General features: G+C 37.5%; 1 protein-coding gene across 1 annotated transcript in view; it reads left to right on the forward strand.

The window, feature by feature from the left end:
* The window catches only part of ITPR1 (inositol 1,4,5-trisphosphate receptor type 1), a 2,510,606-nt gene extending 2,491,367 nt beyond the window's left edge, over nucleotides 1-19,239 (forward strand). Inside the window, exon 56 of the mRNA XM_044076407.1 lies at nucleotides 17,775-19,239. Coding sequence (XP_043932342.1) covers nucleotides 17,775-17,861 — 87 coding nt within the window. The 3' untranslated portion in view covers nucleotides 17,862-19,239. The remainder of the gene's footprint in view (nucleotides 1-17,774) is intronic.
* The last annotated feature ends 970 nt before the right edge of the window (nucleotides 19,240-20,209 follow it).

Here is a 20,209-nt window from a genome sequence, read left to right on the forward strand (position 1 = left end):
AATAGTGTCCCAGGGATACAAATTTTCTTTCCACACCCTTCCCAAGCCCAAAAGGGTTCCCAGATCTACCTCCAAACCAGTGGGCAGAGGCTCAAAAGCAAGTCCTTTCCCTGCTCTCTATGAGGGCAGTAGAGCACGTTCCTGCAGAACAGATAGACCAAGATTTCTATTCCAGACTTTTTCTGGTACCCAGAAAAGAGGGCATCTGGCATCCCATCCTTGATCTATCCATTCTGAACTCCTTCCTGGCGATCCCAAAATTCAAAATGCTCACTCTCCAGCAGCTGCTTACCCATGCTCTCCAAGGATGCTTGGCTAGTCACCACAGATCTAAAAGAGGCCTGCCTCCACATTCCTATCAGGGAATCATGCAGGAAATATCTCCGTTTCAGGGCAGGATCTCGGCACTTTCAGTTCTCTGCACTTTCCTTTGGCTTATCTGCTGCTGCCAGAGTTTTCACAAAATGTCTGGCTCCGGCCATTGCCTTTTGCAGACAAAGGAATATCCAAGTTAACCCATACTTAGATGACTGCCTAATTTAGGCAGACAGCCAGGAAAAGCAGCTGAAGCACCTAGGCTTTGTAAAGTCCCTACTAGCCTCCCTAGGGTATACCATCAACGAAAAGAAATCCTAACAGGTGCCCACCCAAAGGGTTATATTCCTGGGAGCAAACTGGACACAGCATCCCAGATGGCATTCCTTACACCAGAAAAGCAAATTTTCCTGACAGCCTACTTCTCTCAACTAGCCACCAGACCCCAGTTATCTGCAAGGAAGATCTTGCAAGCTCTGGGGCTCATGGCATCTTGCATACTACTCATTCCATATTCCATATGTCTCAGAACTAACCCATCCTTCATGCCCAAGGTGGTGTCCAGTGTGGTTCTCAACCAATCCATTCATTTGCTCACCTTTATTTATTCCTAATCCACAGAACAAAGGGGAAAAGATCCTGCACTCTCTAGAGGTGCACAGACAGCTCAGATTCTATCTAGACAGGACTAAATCCTTCAGAAAGTCTGATCAATTGCTGGTTAGCTTTGCTACAGGGGCAGAAGGCAAAGCCATCTCCAAACAAACCATTTCCAAATGGATAGCACACTGCATCCATTTCTGCTACAAACAACATGGAAAGTGTCCCCCCAAGGGGGTCAGAACTCACTCCACAAGAGCAGCCTCCACCTCTGCAGCTTTACATCCTGGAGGCTGTCACCTGGACATCTGTTCACACTTTTACCAATCATTATACCACATGCCTCTCTTCTCCAAATCCAGGGCAGGGTTTGCCTCTGCAGTCTTGCAGGGCATCCTAGCCAGCCCCTAGTTTGCTTTACTGCCTCCACCCATTTCCTCAGCTTTGGGAATCAACCCAAATGTAATGACTGCAACAGCGAAACACAAAGAACATAGTACAGTTGTGTACACTTACCATAAATGTAGATGTTCGAGTGTATTCACTCTCCCAGTCCTGGTTTCCCTCCCTCCCTCCCTCCATCCCCCTTTTTCTTCTCTTTCCTTACAAGGGACATATTGGTATTTACTTTCTACTGGTGGGGTTCCTCCACCAGAACTTGGCTCCTACTTGGGGGCTCCTGATGGGTTAGGGCAAGAAAAACTGATGTAATGGTGTCAGCTGCTTTACTTTATACTACTGACAACCTGACGTCAGTCCTGAAGCGATGGCAACCGACGCAGAAATACTAAGCCTCTGGTATTTGGGCTGGCTGAGGGCTACCCAGAAATACTAAGCCTCTGGTATTTGCGCTGGTTGAGGGCTACCCTAGCACGGATAACCCAAATGTGATGACTGCAACAGTGAATAAACTCTAACATCTACATTTATGGGATGTCTACACAACTATACTTTTCAGGTTTGTCACCAACTTTAAACAGAGGTAAGAGTTTGGAGGGGGCATGTCCATCAGTCAGGTGCCTATTAATTATAAGAATTGGGAGATAAGTAGTAACATTGGACATTTGCTTCACAAATGTTGGTAGAAGTTTATCCATTCAGAATGGTATATATTTTTTTTTTGCATGAGCATGATAAACTCGTGCTTTCACTGTCTTCATTGTAAAAAGTTGTGAATGATAGATTGGATTTAGTGGTAGGGAAAACGGAATAGCAGTCACTGATAAAATATGTGCCTATGATTGACATATAATGCTTGGCAAATGTGTTGGCTGTTAGTTGGTCAATTTTAAAGGGTTATTCCGTGTGCCGTGGGTGCTATCACTTGATTCTTTAAAGGTATTCCAGAAGTTAAAATGACTATTCTCATGTTTGCACTGCAACTACTGCAACTGGAATAGCTCTGTTTAGCCAACATATTTGTTTCTAAGCTGCTCATATATTTAAGCAGGGACTGTACATCTCATCTGTTAACCTGTAAGATTTCCCCAGAGTCTCTATTTTTTAAATCTCTGATTTAGATAACCACTGAGGTGACTTCTGTTTTATTTTGCCTAGTTTTGCAAAAGTGTGAAGGCTGGCTAAAAGGGTTTCATTGAGAAAGTAAACATCTCACCATTGGAATCAATAGTCCCAATTTATGGATACTACTACAGGCATAATTTGTCTGAAAAGCACATTCCATTTCCTTACCAATAAAATTTTGAGTGGTGTGGGAGGAGGTTTTTCTCCAAATACTTTATATAGGATTATTATGATCATTACTATGTCATTTGGATATTATGTCACTAGTAATGAAATTGATTGGATATTTTGTGAGAATCCTGTCCAAAGTAAAATATTTGTGGTGGCTTGTGTATTGGTTCTGATGGGATATTTAATTAGATGCAAATAACCTAGTGCCTGAATGTTCAAGTCTGGGCTAATCATTTGTAAGGACCAGCATATATTGAATTCAAATAGGAACGAGGGTTCCAATGTATAGTTATCATGGAACCATACTCAGATGATTGGCAAGGGTTCCAATGTATAGTTATCATGGAACCATACTACGATGATTGACAATGAATTAACTTCATACTTTGGATGGCGGTAGATGCAGCCAGTATGTAGATGTTTAGTATCTGCTGCAATGATTGTTATAAGTACTTCAGATCCTAAGATTTTGCAAGGTTGCTCAGAATGCAGTGTGACCCTAATGGAGTTTTTAACCATGATAAGGATACTTTTGGATCTCTTGCCCATACAGCCATGTCAAAGGATGATAAATTGGGGTGTTTATTTTAGACCTAGGGGTACTGGGTTTTAAGTCATGTTTCACAATCAGCTAGTATATCTGGGCTGTATTGTAGCCAGGTATGTAGGTGAGCTGTTTTTCGACAGATGTCTTGTATATTTATGTGCATTATTTTTATTCCGTTTGCATTTTGTCTTGTGGATAACATCATTTCAACTGCAGTTGTAGCATCTGACATGGTTTAATTCACTGTCACTTGGACATAGTAATGAGAGCACTGCTGAAATAGGTTCACAAGTTTGTAATAGGCGGTCTACCACCAGGGTCTTTAAGCCTAGCCATGCATCCCAACCCAGTTTTGTCCTCAAGTACATTGGGTGCCTATATGGTGGGGGGTATGTTAGTAATGAGGTATCCAAGGGTTGTGTGTGTGAGGAGGGTATGTTATTTTGGTGTTAGTTAACTGTCTGTCTCTGTAAATCAGAGACATTGGGGGTCAGACCAGGGTTAAATTTATGATTTCCCACCTGTAAGTAAGGTTTTGTTTGAAAAGAGTCAGAGATGAGCTACGCTTCATGGGGGCCTCTTTTGTAGTGCAGAGATCTTCTGACGCACATCAGTCTCTCAAACATGTTTTATTTATGTTGCAGGCAAAATGTAGGTGATTGGATCGAGTGTTCCTGGTGCTCTTTGTTTTGCAGGTGTGCAACAGGTCCAGCAGAGTAGATGCCATGGTTTCACACTGAGCACACTGTAGTAACCTAATGGAATATTTAGCATTAGATAGTAATGAGAGATTTAATAACATGTTATAGTATTGCACAGCACTGATGTCACTTTGGTTGGACTGTTTGCAAGATTTGTGAAGACAGTATGACAGCTGGGAAACATAAGATTGTTAGTCTTATCTCACTTCAACAGGTTTGTGTAGTTTGTTCACTTTGGGCTTTCTACTGCTCTTTCAGGTTGCTTGATTTTCCAGTTACTTTTGTATTGGTCTGATAAGAATTTGTGGCTTTTCATATATAGAGGAGACAAAATAGCATACAAATGTTTCCCCTTCTACAAATATCTATTGGACAAATGAGCACTAATTAAACTTGGCTGTGTTATTTGGCCTGTTATCAACCCCAGGTGTCAGAGAGCTTCCTTTGGCAGCAGTGTCCTTCTGTTAATCCAAGTTCCCAAGCTTCTCCATGGATTTTTTTTTTTTTTGGGGGGGGGGGGGGTCCATGAAGAAAATGTCAGTTGCCATGTGGTTTATCTTTCTCTTTAATTTCTCCTAGCCTTTTGAGTTTGTAATACCATGACAGGAATGAACCCCATTCCTAAGTCAGAGTATGATTGAAGTTCATAAAATTAGTATTGTTTCAATCTTTGATGTCAGCCAAAAGTGTACTTTGCAGCACCTGCAACATGCCCATAGTTGACTCCTGCAATTCATATGTAAGTTGCACTATCTGCAGCATATCTAAATAGGACTGTAAATTCTTTTTATAAGACCAATTGTTCCTACTACTATTGGACCTGTCTTGTATCCTCCTCCCACATTCTGCCTACAAATCTTGATATTTTATGACTTTGTGGCTCTCTGTGCACAAGACACCGTAATTGCTGGGTGTAGCAGTTTCAGTGATCAATGCTACTTTTGTCTTCTTTTCACGGACTACTATATCTGGTTTTCTCTCATCTATTTTTTGAACTGTTGGTAATGTGTCATCCCATGTGATTTCCAGTGCTTCTCAGCTATTTCAATATTGTAATGTTTACACAATCCCCAATGCAATAGTTATGTCACATTATTATGCCTTTCAGTATACAGGCCGTGTGCCATTAGTGTATCACACCCATCACAAGATGTGTGACTGTTTCCAATTCTGTTCACAAAGCCTGTATTTGTCTGTTTTGCCAACATTATCAATGGACTTTGTACACCAATGTGTACGTACTCCACTCTCCCGGGCTGCTGATGATAACCTTTTGTCTTTTGGTTTAAATTCGACTCTCCTTATTCCTGCATCAGATCTTGATGGACATGAGGTTGCTCCATGACTTTTCAGTACTTGCAGCTGTATTTATACCTTTTCCTCATGTCTTACCTTCTCATCTGGTCCTCCACATTATATGCTTCTTTTTTTTTTTGTTTGGCTCATTCAGTTGCTGCCTGACTTTTGTCTGCTTTTTTGTTTGATTTCCATTCCTGCTTGGCAAGATATGCTTCTGATAAACTAAGCAGGGAAGTCATTTTAGACTTGTTCACCTCATGTTTTAAAAATTTCGCTATGTTTGGATCTTGTGAGGTCAGTAGACATGTATGCAGTCTTGTGGTTGCAGATCTATTAATGTAATCATTTTTGAGGAACCCCATACCTCCTTCAAAACAGGGAATATATAATCGTAATAGAGTGATTTTTATAAATAATTTGGTAAGTGTGTACCATTTTTTTTGTTGTTTTCCTTTCCAAGTAATCCAATACCTTTTGGGACCAGTCAGTCACCCGAAAACCGTAAGCTAGAACAGGAAGGGCAAATTGGTTTATAGCTTGGACTTTGTTCCTAGATGTCAGAGCTGTTTTCAGTATTAATTTTATTCCTCCTCTTAGCTTACTGTGTGTACATTCTGAGCTCTTTGAAGATCAATGACAGCTGAGAGATGTTTGTTCTGGAAACCTCAATGGCCAGAGTTCTCAACTACTTTGCTCAAGAATCTGGGATATGGCCAACAATGATATGGTGGGAGGCAAAGACTGAAAATCAGGAGCAGTGTTTAAATATTTAATTTAGTTTAAATTTAGTTAAAAAGAACTTGCCAGGAAAGAAGTTTTGCATTGACATGCTTTTTCTGAACTGTAGTTATGAAGCCATGTCTAGCATTATTGACCAACTGTAATCCTCTATGATTTTTCCAGAAAATCCAGAGATTTCCAAGGAACAGGTCAAATATTAAGCAAAGTAAAGGACAGTTGAGAGGTAGGCCTATTAGCAATGCACTAAAGTTTGGACTATCATCTATGGATGAGCTGTATTTTCACTTTTGGCACTATTACTTAATCATACTAAAGTCTCCAGCAAGTTCAGAGTCACACACAGCCCTATCTTTTTTTTTTTTATGCAAACATCCCTCCATTGTAAGAATTATTTTGACAGTGAACAGGGAGGCTTCAGTGATCTTACTGTGAAACTAACTGTTGACTTTTCCCATATCTGACTTCACAAGTAATGGAGCTCCTTAGGCAGCCTTTTGGAGTATTTTTATAGTTTGAGGTCCTTTTAGGATTTGATTTTTTTTCCTAATTATTGTTCTGTGGTCATGGGAGCCACGGATTCTGGAGTGAAGAGAAGAAACCCATGGCCTACTATTCCCTGTCTGGAAATCCCCCTCCCCCATCACCTCATCTGCTTATTGTGAGAGGTGGGTGGTAGAGAGCAGACCAGTTTGCTCATTCTACAGGGTGGCCTACGCCTACCCCCCAATGGAGCACCTTAACTCATGTGAGAGCTTTTCAGAGTTCCAGTATAGCTTCCTTCAGAAAGAAAGCATGCATCTGCATGTCAAATTCCCTTCAAGTTACAGTATGTCTAGCACATGGCACCACAGGCTGTAGAGATATGAGCTTCATCGAGCAGACACCTATTGCATCTGCTAGATGTCACCTGTATGGCAAGCCAATACTGCCTTTCCTCCCTCAAGGATGAGCAAGCTGGTGGCAGCCACTTGCTCCCATCTTCCACTGCCAGCTCCTATAGGTGCCTGAGCTGTTATTCAGACTTGATTACCTGTATTGTAGTTGAGGCTTTATCCCTCTATGCCATGGAGTGGCCATGGTTTGAGTGGACTCTTCATCTTCACAAATTGCATGTGTCTGTTTCTTGGACATTAACAGAAGCTCCTTGTTGCTAAAACACCAATTGCATTGTATTTGTAGTCTGTTTCAGAAGTTTTGACTGTTTCACTGAGTTTCTTGGACATTAGTCTTCTGGCAAGAATTGGTGGTTTTTTTTCTGTCTTTCTCTAGATTTTAGCACACCTTTTCTTGGACAGCAGGTCAGTAGCATTGTCTAAATCTAGCCCGAGTGGTGGCTTTATAGTTACTGCTTTGAAGCTTGTTTTGCGAGCAGGAGTTGACAGTATCACTCATCGAGTCTATAGACATCAGTCTAGTTTTGCAATGAACATGAAATGCTTACAAGGTGTGATGTGCATTTTTTTTTTAATTTTTGTACATGGGTCATTTTTATTACTTTTGTCCTCAAAGTTAAATACAGTAGAGAGTTGATTATCCAAACTAATTAGGATGTAGGGTGGTTCGGATAATAATATTGTTCGGATAATCAAACATATAATTGAACCTGATAAAAAACTTATAAAATCTTTTTTCTGCATGCAGGAATACACTTTTCAACCATTCAGCGATTCCAGTGGACAATAAAGAGTATTTTTCACACACGAGCTTGGCTACAAGCTCAAAAAACATGCACAAGCAAATCCATTTAGTGTTTACATATTCAGACTCTGATTTTTCCTACCCAAAAACTTTGGAAGCCTGGTTCTGATGATTGATGTTTCTGATAACTGACGTTCAGATAATCAACTCTCTACTGTATGCAGATTTTGTGAAAAGCCTCTTGAATGAAATGTATCATTTTTGGAATGTTCATTTTATTACTCCAAGGAGGACAGAATGACCTTACTCATAGCAAGTATATCATTTTCTTTAGTTTTATTACTTTGCCTGTTGGGCATACCACTCACATGTCCCTAGTTATGCAGAACAACCCTGATTTTGCCTCATATTTTTTGCCCTATTCATTATATAATTTTTTTAATTTTCTGGTATATCATTGATGTTTACAGACTTATTTTTCAGAAAATGCACGTTAAGGCAAAGCCTGTGCTATGATCTTTGAGTAAATTAGATTAATACTTTCAGATTGCCCCTGATTATTAAAGTTCTACATGCAGAATACAATGCATTACATTATACCCTTAAAATCTGGTATCCTTTCCTCAAAAATGTTTTTATTTTCAATTAAAATAACATTTGCATCTTCTTCTTTCGGCTGCTCCCGTTAGGGGTCGCCACAGCAGATCAACTGTTTCCATTTCTTCCTGTCCTCTGCATCTTGCTCTGTCACACCAACCACCTGCATGTCCTGTCTCACCACATCCATAAACCTTATCTTAGGCCTCCCTCTTTACCTTTTACCTGGCAGCTTCATCCTTAGCATCTTTTTCCTAATATACTCTGCATCCCTCCTCAGCACATGTCCAAACCAACGTAATCTTGTCTCTCTGGCTTTGTCTCCAAACCTTCCAACCTGGGTTGAGCCTCTAATATACTTATTCCTAATCCTGTCCTCCCTCCTCTCACCCAGTGCAAATCTTAACATCTTCAACTCTGCCACATCAAGCTCTGATTCCTGCCTTTTTGTTAATGCCACTGTCTCCAGCCCATATAACATAGCTTGTCTCACTACCCTCTTGTAGACCTTCCCTTTCACTCTTACTGGTACTCGTTTGTCACAAATTACTCCTGACAGTCTTCTCCAGCCACCCCATTCTGCCTGTACTCTCTTCTTCACCTCTCTACCACACTCACCATTACTTTGAACTGTTGATCCCAAGTACTTAAACTCTTCCACCTTCGCCACCTCTACTCCCTGCATCCTCACCATTCCTCTATCCTCCCTCTCATTCACACACATATATTCTGTCTTAGTCCAGCTGACCTTCATTCCTCTTCTATCTAGAGCAAATCTCCACCTCTCCAAGGTCTCCTCCACCTGTTCCCTACTCGCACTACAGATCACAATGTCATCTGCAAACATCATAGTCCACAGGGGCTCCTGTCTGATCTCATCTGTCAACCTGTCCATCACCATTGCAAATAAGAAAGGGCTTAGAGCTGATCCTTGATATAATCCCACCTGCACATTAAATGCATCAGTCACTCCCACCGCAGACCTCACCTCTGTCACACTACCCTCGTACATATCCTTTACCACTCTTACATACTTCTCTGACACTCCCGACTTCCTCATACAATACCACAACTCCTCTCTAGGCATCCTGTCATATGCTTTCTCTAAATCCACAAAGACACAATGCAACTCCTTCTGACCTTCTCTGTACTTCTCCATCAACACTCTCAGAGCAAACATTGCATCTGTAGTGCTCTTTCCTGGCATGAAACCATACTGCTGATCACTTACATAATATTTTTAAATATTTTAAACAACTATATACAATATTTACAATAGCCCGACTTTCAGTTATATACACACTGTATGTTATTAAATATATAATTAACAGATCGGTTATCAGAGATACAGTATTGATTATTGTAGTGTGTCCAACAAAGATATAACTTTCTTCCAAGGATTATTTACCAATGGTCTTGGATAGATTCGTAGTTCTTTGATTTTTATTTCCATCGATGCAGTTATCTTAAGTAAAGTGTCGAATTCTTCCAAGGTCGGGGGTGTATTTGAATTCTACCACCTAGATATTGCAAGTATTGTCCATAAGAAATACATGTTTGTCTTATTCAGGTAGGGACCTTCATTTACATTTAGTATAATCAATGCTTTAGTTAAGGTAAAGGATTCATTAAATAACGCTTGTAAAAAATTATTGATTCCATGCCAATATGATTTAATTTTATTACATTCATAAAAAATATGAATCCAGTCTGCTTTCTTTGACTTTTCACACCTCCAGCAAAAACCATTTGTAGTAGTACTGATCTTTTTAATTCTATCTGGTGTTAAAAATGCTCTATGTAAGTATTTCCAGTACTGTGTGTTAGAGGTGTAATTAACTGATAGTAAGATGTTAGTTTTAATTTCTTCGGTTAACTGCAATGACTGACCTTTTGTTAAGAACTGCCTGTACGATGGTTTTGGAATTGTTTTATATGTTATTAACTCTTTATATAGATTTGAAAGAAATTTTTCTTTTCACAACTATTATATATAAATTCATACAGAAAACTTATTAGATTTGGAATATCTTTAAATGAGGAATTAATTAATTTGCATAACTCGTGTGTACATTAGAATGCTTTGTAAGGTTAACCAGTACTGTGATGGAATATTGTAAGCAGTTTTTATCATATGTATATCTAAAACATTTCATTTATTTACACATTGAAACCAACATAAGAATCCATTTTGTTCCCAGGAGGTTGTTTCCCTATATATTTTGTGAGGAAAGTTCTTAGTGATGGTAAATGGGGTTAAAAGGTCAAACCAAAGTTTTAGATCTATGTTTGCATTGATAAGTTTTCTAAAGGAATTGATGTAATGATTAATCCATGTTTACGAGGTTTTGTTATATTATATTGTATACTTATGCATATTATGTACCAGGATTTGATTTGTTTACAATTAATTATTTTTTTAACAGATTAAATTAATTTGTTAATATAGCCGTTGTTAATTATTTCCAGTTGGCAAAATAATTTGGGTTTATCCAGTCTGTTGTAGATTTAAGCACAGATGCTTTTATATATGTTTTTTTTTTCTGGGAAGTTCAATCCTCCTTGTTTCCAGGGTCTAATGTGAAGAGTTAGAGCTACTCTATTCTTTTTGGGATACCATAAAGTTTTTATTAAACATGAGTTTATTTCTTTAAGAATGCATCTTTCAGGAATTAACTGTATTGCTAATGCTACATATAGTATTTTTGGGAATAAGACCATTTTTATTAATTGCAATCTGTCTTCAAAAGTTAATATACATTTGTTCCACTTTTCTATATATATTTTTGTTTCAATAATGTTTTCATAATTTATTAATATTGTTTTGTTTATATTTTTGCATAACACTATTCCTAAATAATTTAGCATAAGTTCTTATTTTCCTATGATGGCTTTATCTGTAACTTGTAGTTTTTTTCTTATTTAAAAATATAAATTTTGATTTTGATCTATTAGTGTAGACCTGAAATCTTATAAAATGTCTCCATTACTTCTTCAAGCTCTCCTAATGACTCTCTGGAGTTTGATGGAGTTAATAAAATATCAACAAAAAGCATTATTTTAGATATGGTACTGGTCATAGACTTCTATTCCTTTTATTCTTGGATTATTGCGTATTATTTCTGCAAGTATTTCTATAGCCAAAGCAAATAAAATAGGAGAAAGGGGGGCATACTTGTTTAGTACCTTTCATTATATGGATAGATTCTGAGGTGAAAGGACCTAATTTAATGTAGGCCAAGTTATTAATATACATGTTTTTTAGTAATAAGATGACGGAAGGAGGAAATACAAATAATGCTAAAGTTTTAAACAGATATTCCCAGTTGAGGGAATTGAAGGTTTTTTCTGCGTCTAATCCAATTAATTACAAGTGTTTCTCTATCTTCTTTATTCACATAATCTATAAGTAAGTATCCTTTAATATTATCGTGTGTGCCTGTTATATAAAAATCCAGTTTGATCATTATTAATTGTCCTTGAAAGTGGGATTTTCATTCTGTTAGCTAGGATTGACATAAATATTTTGTAATCATTATTCAGTAATGATACAGGTCTGTATGAGGTGCAAAGGTCTGATGGTTTATTATCTTTTTGAATTGGTGTTATGAGAGAATATTTCCATGAGGTGGTGTTTTGCTTCTGACTGGACTTCTAGCAAAGTTTTATGAAAAAGGGAGATTACTGTTGATGGGAAGAGTTTGTAAATTTCCGTAATTATACCATCTATCCCTGGAGCTTTGTTAGATTTACTTTCTTTTATCTTGTCAACAATTTCCTTGTAGGATATAGGTTTTTGTAGGCCTAGTTTTAAGTTTTCTGGAATATTTTTATATTGTTAAGGTTTGTATCTAAGTTTATTTGGTTGGTATCTAAATCTTCTCTTTTGAAGTGTTCCATATAATGGAACTGAAATGCTTCAAGGATGTCTCCTATATCTGATACTTTTTCCTCTTTCTTTTCATGATATATGCTACTAATGCTATTTGCTTTAGATTATATTTTAATTCTTGTAACTATTTGGGGGAGGTGGCTAATGAGTTTATTTTTAATTTTTCCAAGGCTAGACAAGTTTTGTGTGTTAGAATTTCATTATATTTTTTATCTAATTCCTCTATTTCTTTTTTGACTTCTGGACAATTCTGATTTGTTTTTTTAGATTTTGCTGTCGAGTGTGGTTTGCAAGTCTAATGATTCAGATTCCCACTCTAACCAAATAAATATGCTTTTAATGAGTCCCAAACCATGACTCTACTGATTCCTGTTGTATTATTAATTTCAAGAAATAATTGTAGTTCTGACAACATCCAGGGTCTGAATTCTTTAATTTTCGTGATATATGATGGAATTCTAGTTGAGAGGATTAAAGGTTTAAACTCTATTTGGAGCTTCATTATCAGAGAGTCATGATCTGAGAAGGGGCATGGAACTACTGAGAAGGTGAGGATTTTTGTTTGTAAATCTTGAGCTAAGAATAATTTGTCTATTCTGGTTTGTGTTCCAAATCTATGGTCTTTATGGGAAAATAATAAGGATTTATCATCTTTTACTTTAAAAGTGTCTATTAAATGAAATTAATCAATCCATCTTTTTAAGGATTTTGAAATCGTTGCTATGCGAAAATACTTCTTGGTGGTTTCAGACGCTTCTAAGGTACAGTTATATTCTCCTCCCAGTATAAGATTTCCGTTATAATTGTTGGAAATAAAATCTAGGTGTTTTTTTAACCGTTCCTGCTCCAATTCCTGGGAACCAATATAGATTAGCTAAGGTCCATATTCTGTTATTAAATTTAATTATAATGAATGCTAGTAGACCTTCTTTGTCTTCATATTTATAAATAACTTTTGGAGTGATTATGTTTTTCTTCCAGAGAATTGATACTCCTTTTGTCTTTGTTCTATAGGAGGATTGAGCTAAGACTGTATAGTCCTTAGGGTTCCAAATAAAGCTATCATTAGTCTTAAAATGCGTTTCCTGGAGAAATACTACTTGTGCCTTATTTAGATTTAAATATTTCAATAAGTTTGATCTTTTATTTGCATTATTTAAGCCATTAGTATTTAATGAGAAGAATGTTAAATCCATTTCAGGTTATTGTTGGAAGATACATTTTGCTTTTTTTTCTATTATAGTAGTTATACCATATTCTTTGATAACATTGAATGATGTTTTTATGTGTGTAAACTTGGGAGTGTAATTTAATGTTCTTTCTTCTTTAAATACAAGTAAGGTAAAATTCTGGTCAGGCTTTAAAAAAGTACTTCTATAAAACATTAACTGTAAAGTATCAAGTACAAGTAAATATGAATTTCCCATTAAACATGGAATGAAAGTCATTCCTAATCCAATAGATAGATCTATTGGATTATCACTCATACCTTTAGCCAACAATATCAACTGAGCTCCATATGTTCAATTATTATATGGAGAATTGTCTTAAAAGATATGAAATTCTGTATTCTATAGTATTTTATATATCCGGCTGGAATGTTTGTAGTATAAACAATGATTATGTTGACTTAGAAAATATCCAGTATTTAGTTACCCTTAAGAGATCCCAAGCATGTCAGATATGTCATTTCAGATAAATTAAATGCAAACAAGGAGCATACACTAAATAAGCCAGCAACAAATAAATTATTACTAAAATAATTTGACTAAAAGGACTATGTAAGAGACAATGAGTGATTACCAGTGAAATATGAATTTATTGTAGGTGTACTGTCCTCGTTTACTTTCCGACTCTTCAGCTCACCAACTTCAACTTACACTTATGAAAAGACATGGCTTATCAGTGGTATCCTGACTGAGTAGAGGTGCCCTACATTCTAGTGTGCAGTGCTTTTACATATTTATAGATTTACAAAGCAGACTCTAAGAATGGACTGTGATCACCCTGACAATTCATGCTTCCAGAATGGGTAATCACATCAGGCCTAGAATGAATGTGTAGGTACCTATATGGTAATTGAAGACTTACCTTAGGTAAGTATTAATCAAATAGTGTTTAGAGCATCTTGGAGAGTTCTCGGGGCAATTAAATACTCTTAAGCCTCTTCTCCCTTGGCCAAAAACAGATATTTCCCTTCCCTTTCTTTCCCTTGTTTTAAATCAGTACTAATAAAAGAAATTCAGCAAACATAGGTAAACAGATATAACATTCAGTAGTCCATCTTGTACATGACTCGCAATCCATTAAACAAGTTAATGACTAACATCACTTTAGTAAACATTATAAAGACAAATTAGAAATAATTTCCTAGCTCTTTAAAATTTCTGATAAAGCAAAAAGTTAACAATAAGCTATCTTAACTTAGTGTAAAGCATTTCAATTTTTCCTTGCATGTATACATTTTATATATTTTTTATACTCATTTTAACAAGTGAATACATCTCCAAGCTTTTTGGCAGGAAATTATTTGTAAAACGTCAAAGTTTCTAATTATCTAAATTAGTCCTTTATCTATAAGATTTTATACTTTGAAGGGAAAAAAAAAAGAATATATTTTGTGTCTTATTTAACTAGTTATATGGAGCTCTAAAAAAAACTGCTGCTTTCAGTTAGCCATTCAAGCTCCGCCCCCAATCTGGCATTCTTTATTGTAGCTTATTTAGCTCTCACTAACCCCTTCCAACACAGACACTAGCTAGTGATTTTACAATTGATGTTTGCCATTTACATACTCTTACCTGGTGCCTTCCTTTAGGGCAGAGTATAATGACTGAATACCCTTAATTCATTATTCTTGGGTGTTATTTTGGGCAGTTATCTCTACCTGTAGAGAAGTTGTGCAATCTTGAGACTTTCTTGATTTTGGAGGTTGTGTGTATCTGCTCTGTCACTCAAACTTGGTTTAAGCATTAATCTGTCATCTACCAATATTCCAGGGTAGTAATGTCTTTCTCCTCTTCAGTCCCTGTAGGGACAGTGTCAGGGTCCACCTTCAATGTTACCCAAAGCAAATTTATACAGAGAAGTGGTATGAGCTGTTGTAACAATCAGTAGCTCTAATAACCGTGTAATTAGTGGTCTCTGTACCCCTCCTCTAGGACCCAGAAAGTAGATTAAGAAAATTCCATTGATGTGGAGAAAGTAGTAATCAATATTGGTAGTCCTTTTGGGTTATTCCAACTGTCAGTTGATTAGGACAGTTGTACTTCCAGTAGTGTGCACGCAATGCTTCTTTGACTTTACAACTAATTAATTGGGGCAGTTGTGAAAAGAATTGAGCTGAAGAAACATTTCTACGTATTATTTTACCACTGGCTTACTTGCTGCCTACCAGGATATCTTCTCTGATACAGGGGCATAACTAGATCTTGTGGCACCCTGTGCAGCTCTCCAATATGATGCCCCCCTCAACACTCCTTGGTTAGTTTGGGTCAGACCAAATGTATTTTTAAAAGGTCCTCTGAATTGAAAACCAAAAAAAGTTTATTTTTAAACTGTTAAAGTGTACTAGCAAGCTTCTTGCTACAAATGTAACAAGAAGAGGTTTTCTATAGCCAAATATCTACATGTGGAATGCTGAGGCACTTAAGCCCTGACCCCACAGATGCAGTATCAGCATTTACTTCTGAGTGTCAGTACTGCACTCTATGCCACACACTGTGCACTGAGGCTCTTCAGCACTGACCACAAGTGCTGTATCAGCATTCGTTTCTGAATGCTAGTTCTGCAGTGCCACCATATTGGCATGTGACAATCATGCCGTTTGACATCTTGCTGCAATGGCAGCTCCCTTTTTGCCCCACTCAAGCTACACCTCTACCGTGCCAACCATTGTGCCCTACTGCCATCAGCTGCTTTACTGAAACATTCTGTTCCCTGAGTGAGAGTTCTATGGGCTGGGTTCGCTCATTCATTCACTTGGAGCCTAGTCATGTAACCAGGGATTGGGAACTATCTGTTCAGATATCAGGGTTTTTGTTCAAGAGATGCAGTAGGCTGTTGTGAATATGTACATACCTCCATATATACACAATCGCATGGCCTTGTCCTCCATGCAGATAGTACTACCTTAAGATCCTCCATTTTCCCCTGGGGTTTTAACCACTGTAAATGTGCTGTTCACCCCCCCCCCCCAAAAAAAAAAAAAACAGTGATGTGCAAGCTAGGCATCATCATTCCTATCATCCTGCATGTTAGCTCCAGCAGAGATGCTCAAGGCTCTAATCAAACCTTTGTTGTGAAAGTATACACAAGTAAAAAAAAAAAATACAATAGGAAGAAATGGTTCTGTGTAAGTGCAGATGATATTCAACTTCAGAAATTAAACAAAGCCTTACCTAGTATAAAAACCTGCTAACATGAAGCATTCAGCTCAGCTGAGACCTTCCATGAGATTAAACTTGCAAACAAAATGAAAAATGTGTTCTGTAACTACACAAGTTGTATAGGGGTAATACTAAGGCTTTGTAGTATGAGAGAAGTCAGTGGCACAGCATACCCTACAGAACAACCTGTTTTCTAGTAAAGAAATGTAGCTGAGACTTCAGAATCCCAGGAAGTAAAATTACTAATGTTATAGGGTGACACAACTCTCTCCCTTGATCATGTCTGCTGATCATATTGAAGCAACATAAGGAAAAATCAGAAACTGTAGTACCTCAAGTGCAGGCTTTGCCCTAGGTAACAGCAGCAATCTGCAGTGTCTGCTCTCGGTGTCTGTTGGGGGGCAGGGGTGGAGTAATGTTAAGCTGTCTAATTAGAGAAGTCTGGACCTATCAAATTCAACAACAGTACCCTCTACAGGGTTTTGGAGAGACTGATCATGGAATTTGTTCAGACGGATATGGCCCATTTTCTTTGGCTCTGTATGGACCAGTACCAGAAAGGTCATGCTTTCTAAACATATTTCCCTTTCATTGATGGGATTACTGCTGCTGTGAATGAGGACTTGGGTTTATACACAGGCTGTCTTGATCTCTGGAAAACTCCACTGTCTCCTACGAAGGAATTATTTATTCTCTGTAAAGGTGGATTCTGTGCACATACAGTCTTTTCCAGCTGGTAAAGATGGGAGGGTCTGCTTCCTTCATTGGTAGGATATTGTGTGCGTTTTCCATTCACTTTGACATCTTCCAAGTGCATGTGTGGATAGCATTAGCTTCTGTTTTACCAAGATTGATGTTTTCAAACTGTGTAGTGTTGTCCTCCCCATTCCCATACAAGTCTCCAGAAAAGGCTTTACTCAGAGTTTGATTTCTGCAAAAATAATGTCTTAACCTTCTGTCAACAAATGTAATGTAGGTTTTTTTGCATCATGCCCTCACTGCAGCCACTTTGGAAGATATATTGGTATCAAGTACTACTGCAACTAACTTGTTTTTCTGTACAAGATTTGTTATAGGCACAAGATTATTTGGATTGCTATTTCAGTTCAGAACTTTAGACATTTGGTTAATTTGTAAATGTGGAGAGGGCAGAATTCTCTTTGAATTGCAGAAATCCCCACAATGTGCTTTACTCATAACTACTTATCAAGAATTGTATCTTCATGTTGTAGAGTGCATTATTTGTAGAAAGTGGGTTTATGTGTAAACCATAACCACAAGAGGTACAGCCATAGTTCACTTTGATTTGACGCACAGGAAGTGTCTGAGTCTTATTTCAAAACTTATTTTTAACTTTCCAGATGACTGAGCAGAGGAAGCAGAAGCAGAGAATTGGCCTTCTAGGACATCCTCCTCAAATGAATGTGCATGCACAACAGCCTGCGTAAGGAAAGCAGAACAGATTGTTTTCTTACAAAAAAATCAGGACCAAGAGCTATAAAACTGATGTGACCAGAACGAAGAGTTGATTGTTTCTCCTGTAATCTCAACTCTTAAAGAACTACATTATTTTTGTGAATGGTGGGCGCATTTCATGGGCTCAGAAATGCCAAACATTTTGAAATGGCCTTTTCCAGTGGAATAGAAAAAGCAGCAGGACTGTACTTGATAAAGCTAAACTAACTATAGTGATGTAGGAAAGGTGTTTTGTATTTAAATATTAGTCCAGTAACCTCTGTTTTGTATTTTAATACATTTGTGCAATATGAACATTATGCAACACAACTTGTTTTTGTCTTAGAGAGACAATAAGCACTTCAACTTGAACTAGGCTATTAACCTAAACTTTTGTCACTGTCACAAGAATGGAAAACTAAATTTACTGGTAGATTCTCATTTGCCATTTAGCACGTGATATCACAGCCAGACCTCTGAGCAGTAATTTCTGAGGTGGGAGCTGTCTAGTGTGCACCATTCAGTAATGTGCCCACTGCTACTTGTGGGGAAAAATATCCAGTACAGCTGTACACACACAGCAAATAATTGCTGGTCAAGTTTTTACTTTTGCATACTGGTGACTCTTCTTACAAAAGGAAACTGAAGGAGTGAAGAAGGAAACCGTTGCTGATATAAACGAGAGAGACATTGCAATCTTGTCTGCATTTTTACCCAATCCAGAATATAAATTAAAATAGCAATGGAAATGCAAGTTTTGCAGCCTTTTAACTGTACATTTGCACTTCCATTCAAAAACATTAGTGTACTGAAGACTGTGCGTTTTATTTCTCTGCTGTTGCCTTTTGGGAAATGAATTTGGAAATACTTATATCAAAGTAAAGCCATGTTACTTATCATTGGAAAAAGCACTTTGTACTGTGAATGACAATTTTATATGCAATCCCTATCCAGAGTATAGAAGGGCTGAAGAATTGATATGAAATATCATTGTTTTGTCTTGCATTCCTTTTTGGGAAATGTTGTGACTTGATCTGTATGTTTTTGACAGTGAGCTCATCCTTTCAGGGCACGTAGTTGAGCACTGACAAATATGTGAAAGAGCCACAGATGTCTGCTACTGATTTGTTAACCACTTTATTTTTTTTTCAGTGGCTAAAAAGTGTTGAAATGTTAACTTTTGTTATGTATGTATGTTGCCTAGTTTTCTACACAAACCTCATCTGACAAGAGTCTGACTCTGTAATAGCAGTGTTAAAAAATAAAGGTTTATATGTATAAAGAAGTTCACAGAGCACTACTATTTGAAGGAAAATGCAAGTGAAGTTGTAAATGTATAAAGATTATTTAAATAAATTTATAAATCAAGAACTGTGCTGTATATATAGATTTTTTTCATTCAGATGAGCTGATGTAAATTAGGAATTTCTGATAAACATTAACCTTTAATGTTCAGTTCTGCTTATTAGGCTAATTTTGGTACTTTTGGATACTATCAGGATAGTAATTTTATGTAACTGTACTAGAGTTGTACAGATTAGACATATTGCCCCCCACCACCACCACACACACACGCACAGTGTTTTTGTAATCATAGGATCATAGGGAAGTATTAGGCTAGCTGTCCTTGCAGGCCATTTTAAGCCAAGACAGTTTCTCTTTTTGTGTTCAAAATAATCCAGCAAATTTGGTTATAGATTAGTCAGTAATCATCCTATGGTCAATAATTGTATATTACCCATAATGATAACTGGGGTAATACCACAGATAATTTGAGGGGACTCTTGCATGAGATAAAGAATTTAGGAGCTGCCTCTGTCCATTTGCAGTACAGAGGGCAGTCCTGGGGTAAATCTTTTGTTTCACATGCATAGATCTAAGCTGCACTTCAAAATGGATAAGGATGAACTTTGTTTTATATGAATGGGGAGTTTGTTCTGCAGCAGTGGTATCCTCTGGGAGATGTACCTAGGTTCATAGGTAGGTACTAGGCTATCGGCCCTGGGGCCTATACAAGCCCAGCCAAAAAAGTACCCTAGCTTTTGCCACCCAAGAAAATTATTTTCCTGTGCCACTGTCAAGCAGAGCCACAGACGTGATCCCCGTGGTGAATTTCCTATTTCCCATCCAATCATCAAGATTATTCTTGGAGTGCTAATGAGGAACTTTGTTTGATATAGATAGGTAGTTTATTCCAGAGTATGTGAAGTCTCTGGTACAGGAATCTATCCCTCCAGCATGTTCTGTTTATTGTGGTGATAAGGTTTAGGTCTCTAGAGCGTGTAGCTCGGAGGGATTGGGATTTCTTTAAGTGGAGCATGTCCAACAGCTCTGGGTTTGA

The sequence above is a fragment of the Protopterus annectens genome, chromosome 7.part0 (genome assembly GCF_019279795.1).
Source record: "Protopterus annectens isolate FY-2018-M chromosome 7.part0, PAN1.0, whole genome shotgun sequence".
NCBI classification, from domain to species: domain Eukaryota; kingdom Metazoa; phylum Chordata; order Ceratodontiformes; family Protopteridae; genus Protopterus; species Protopterus annectens.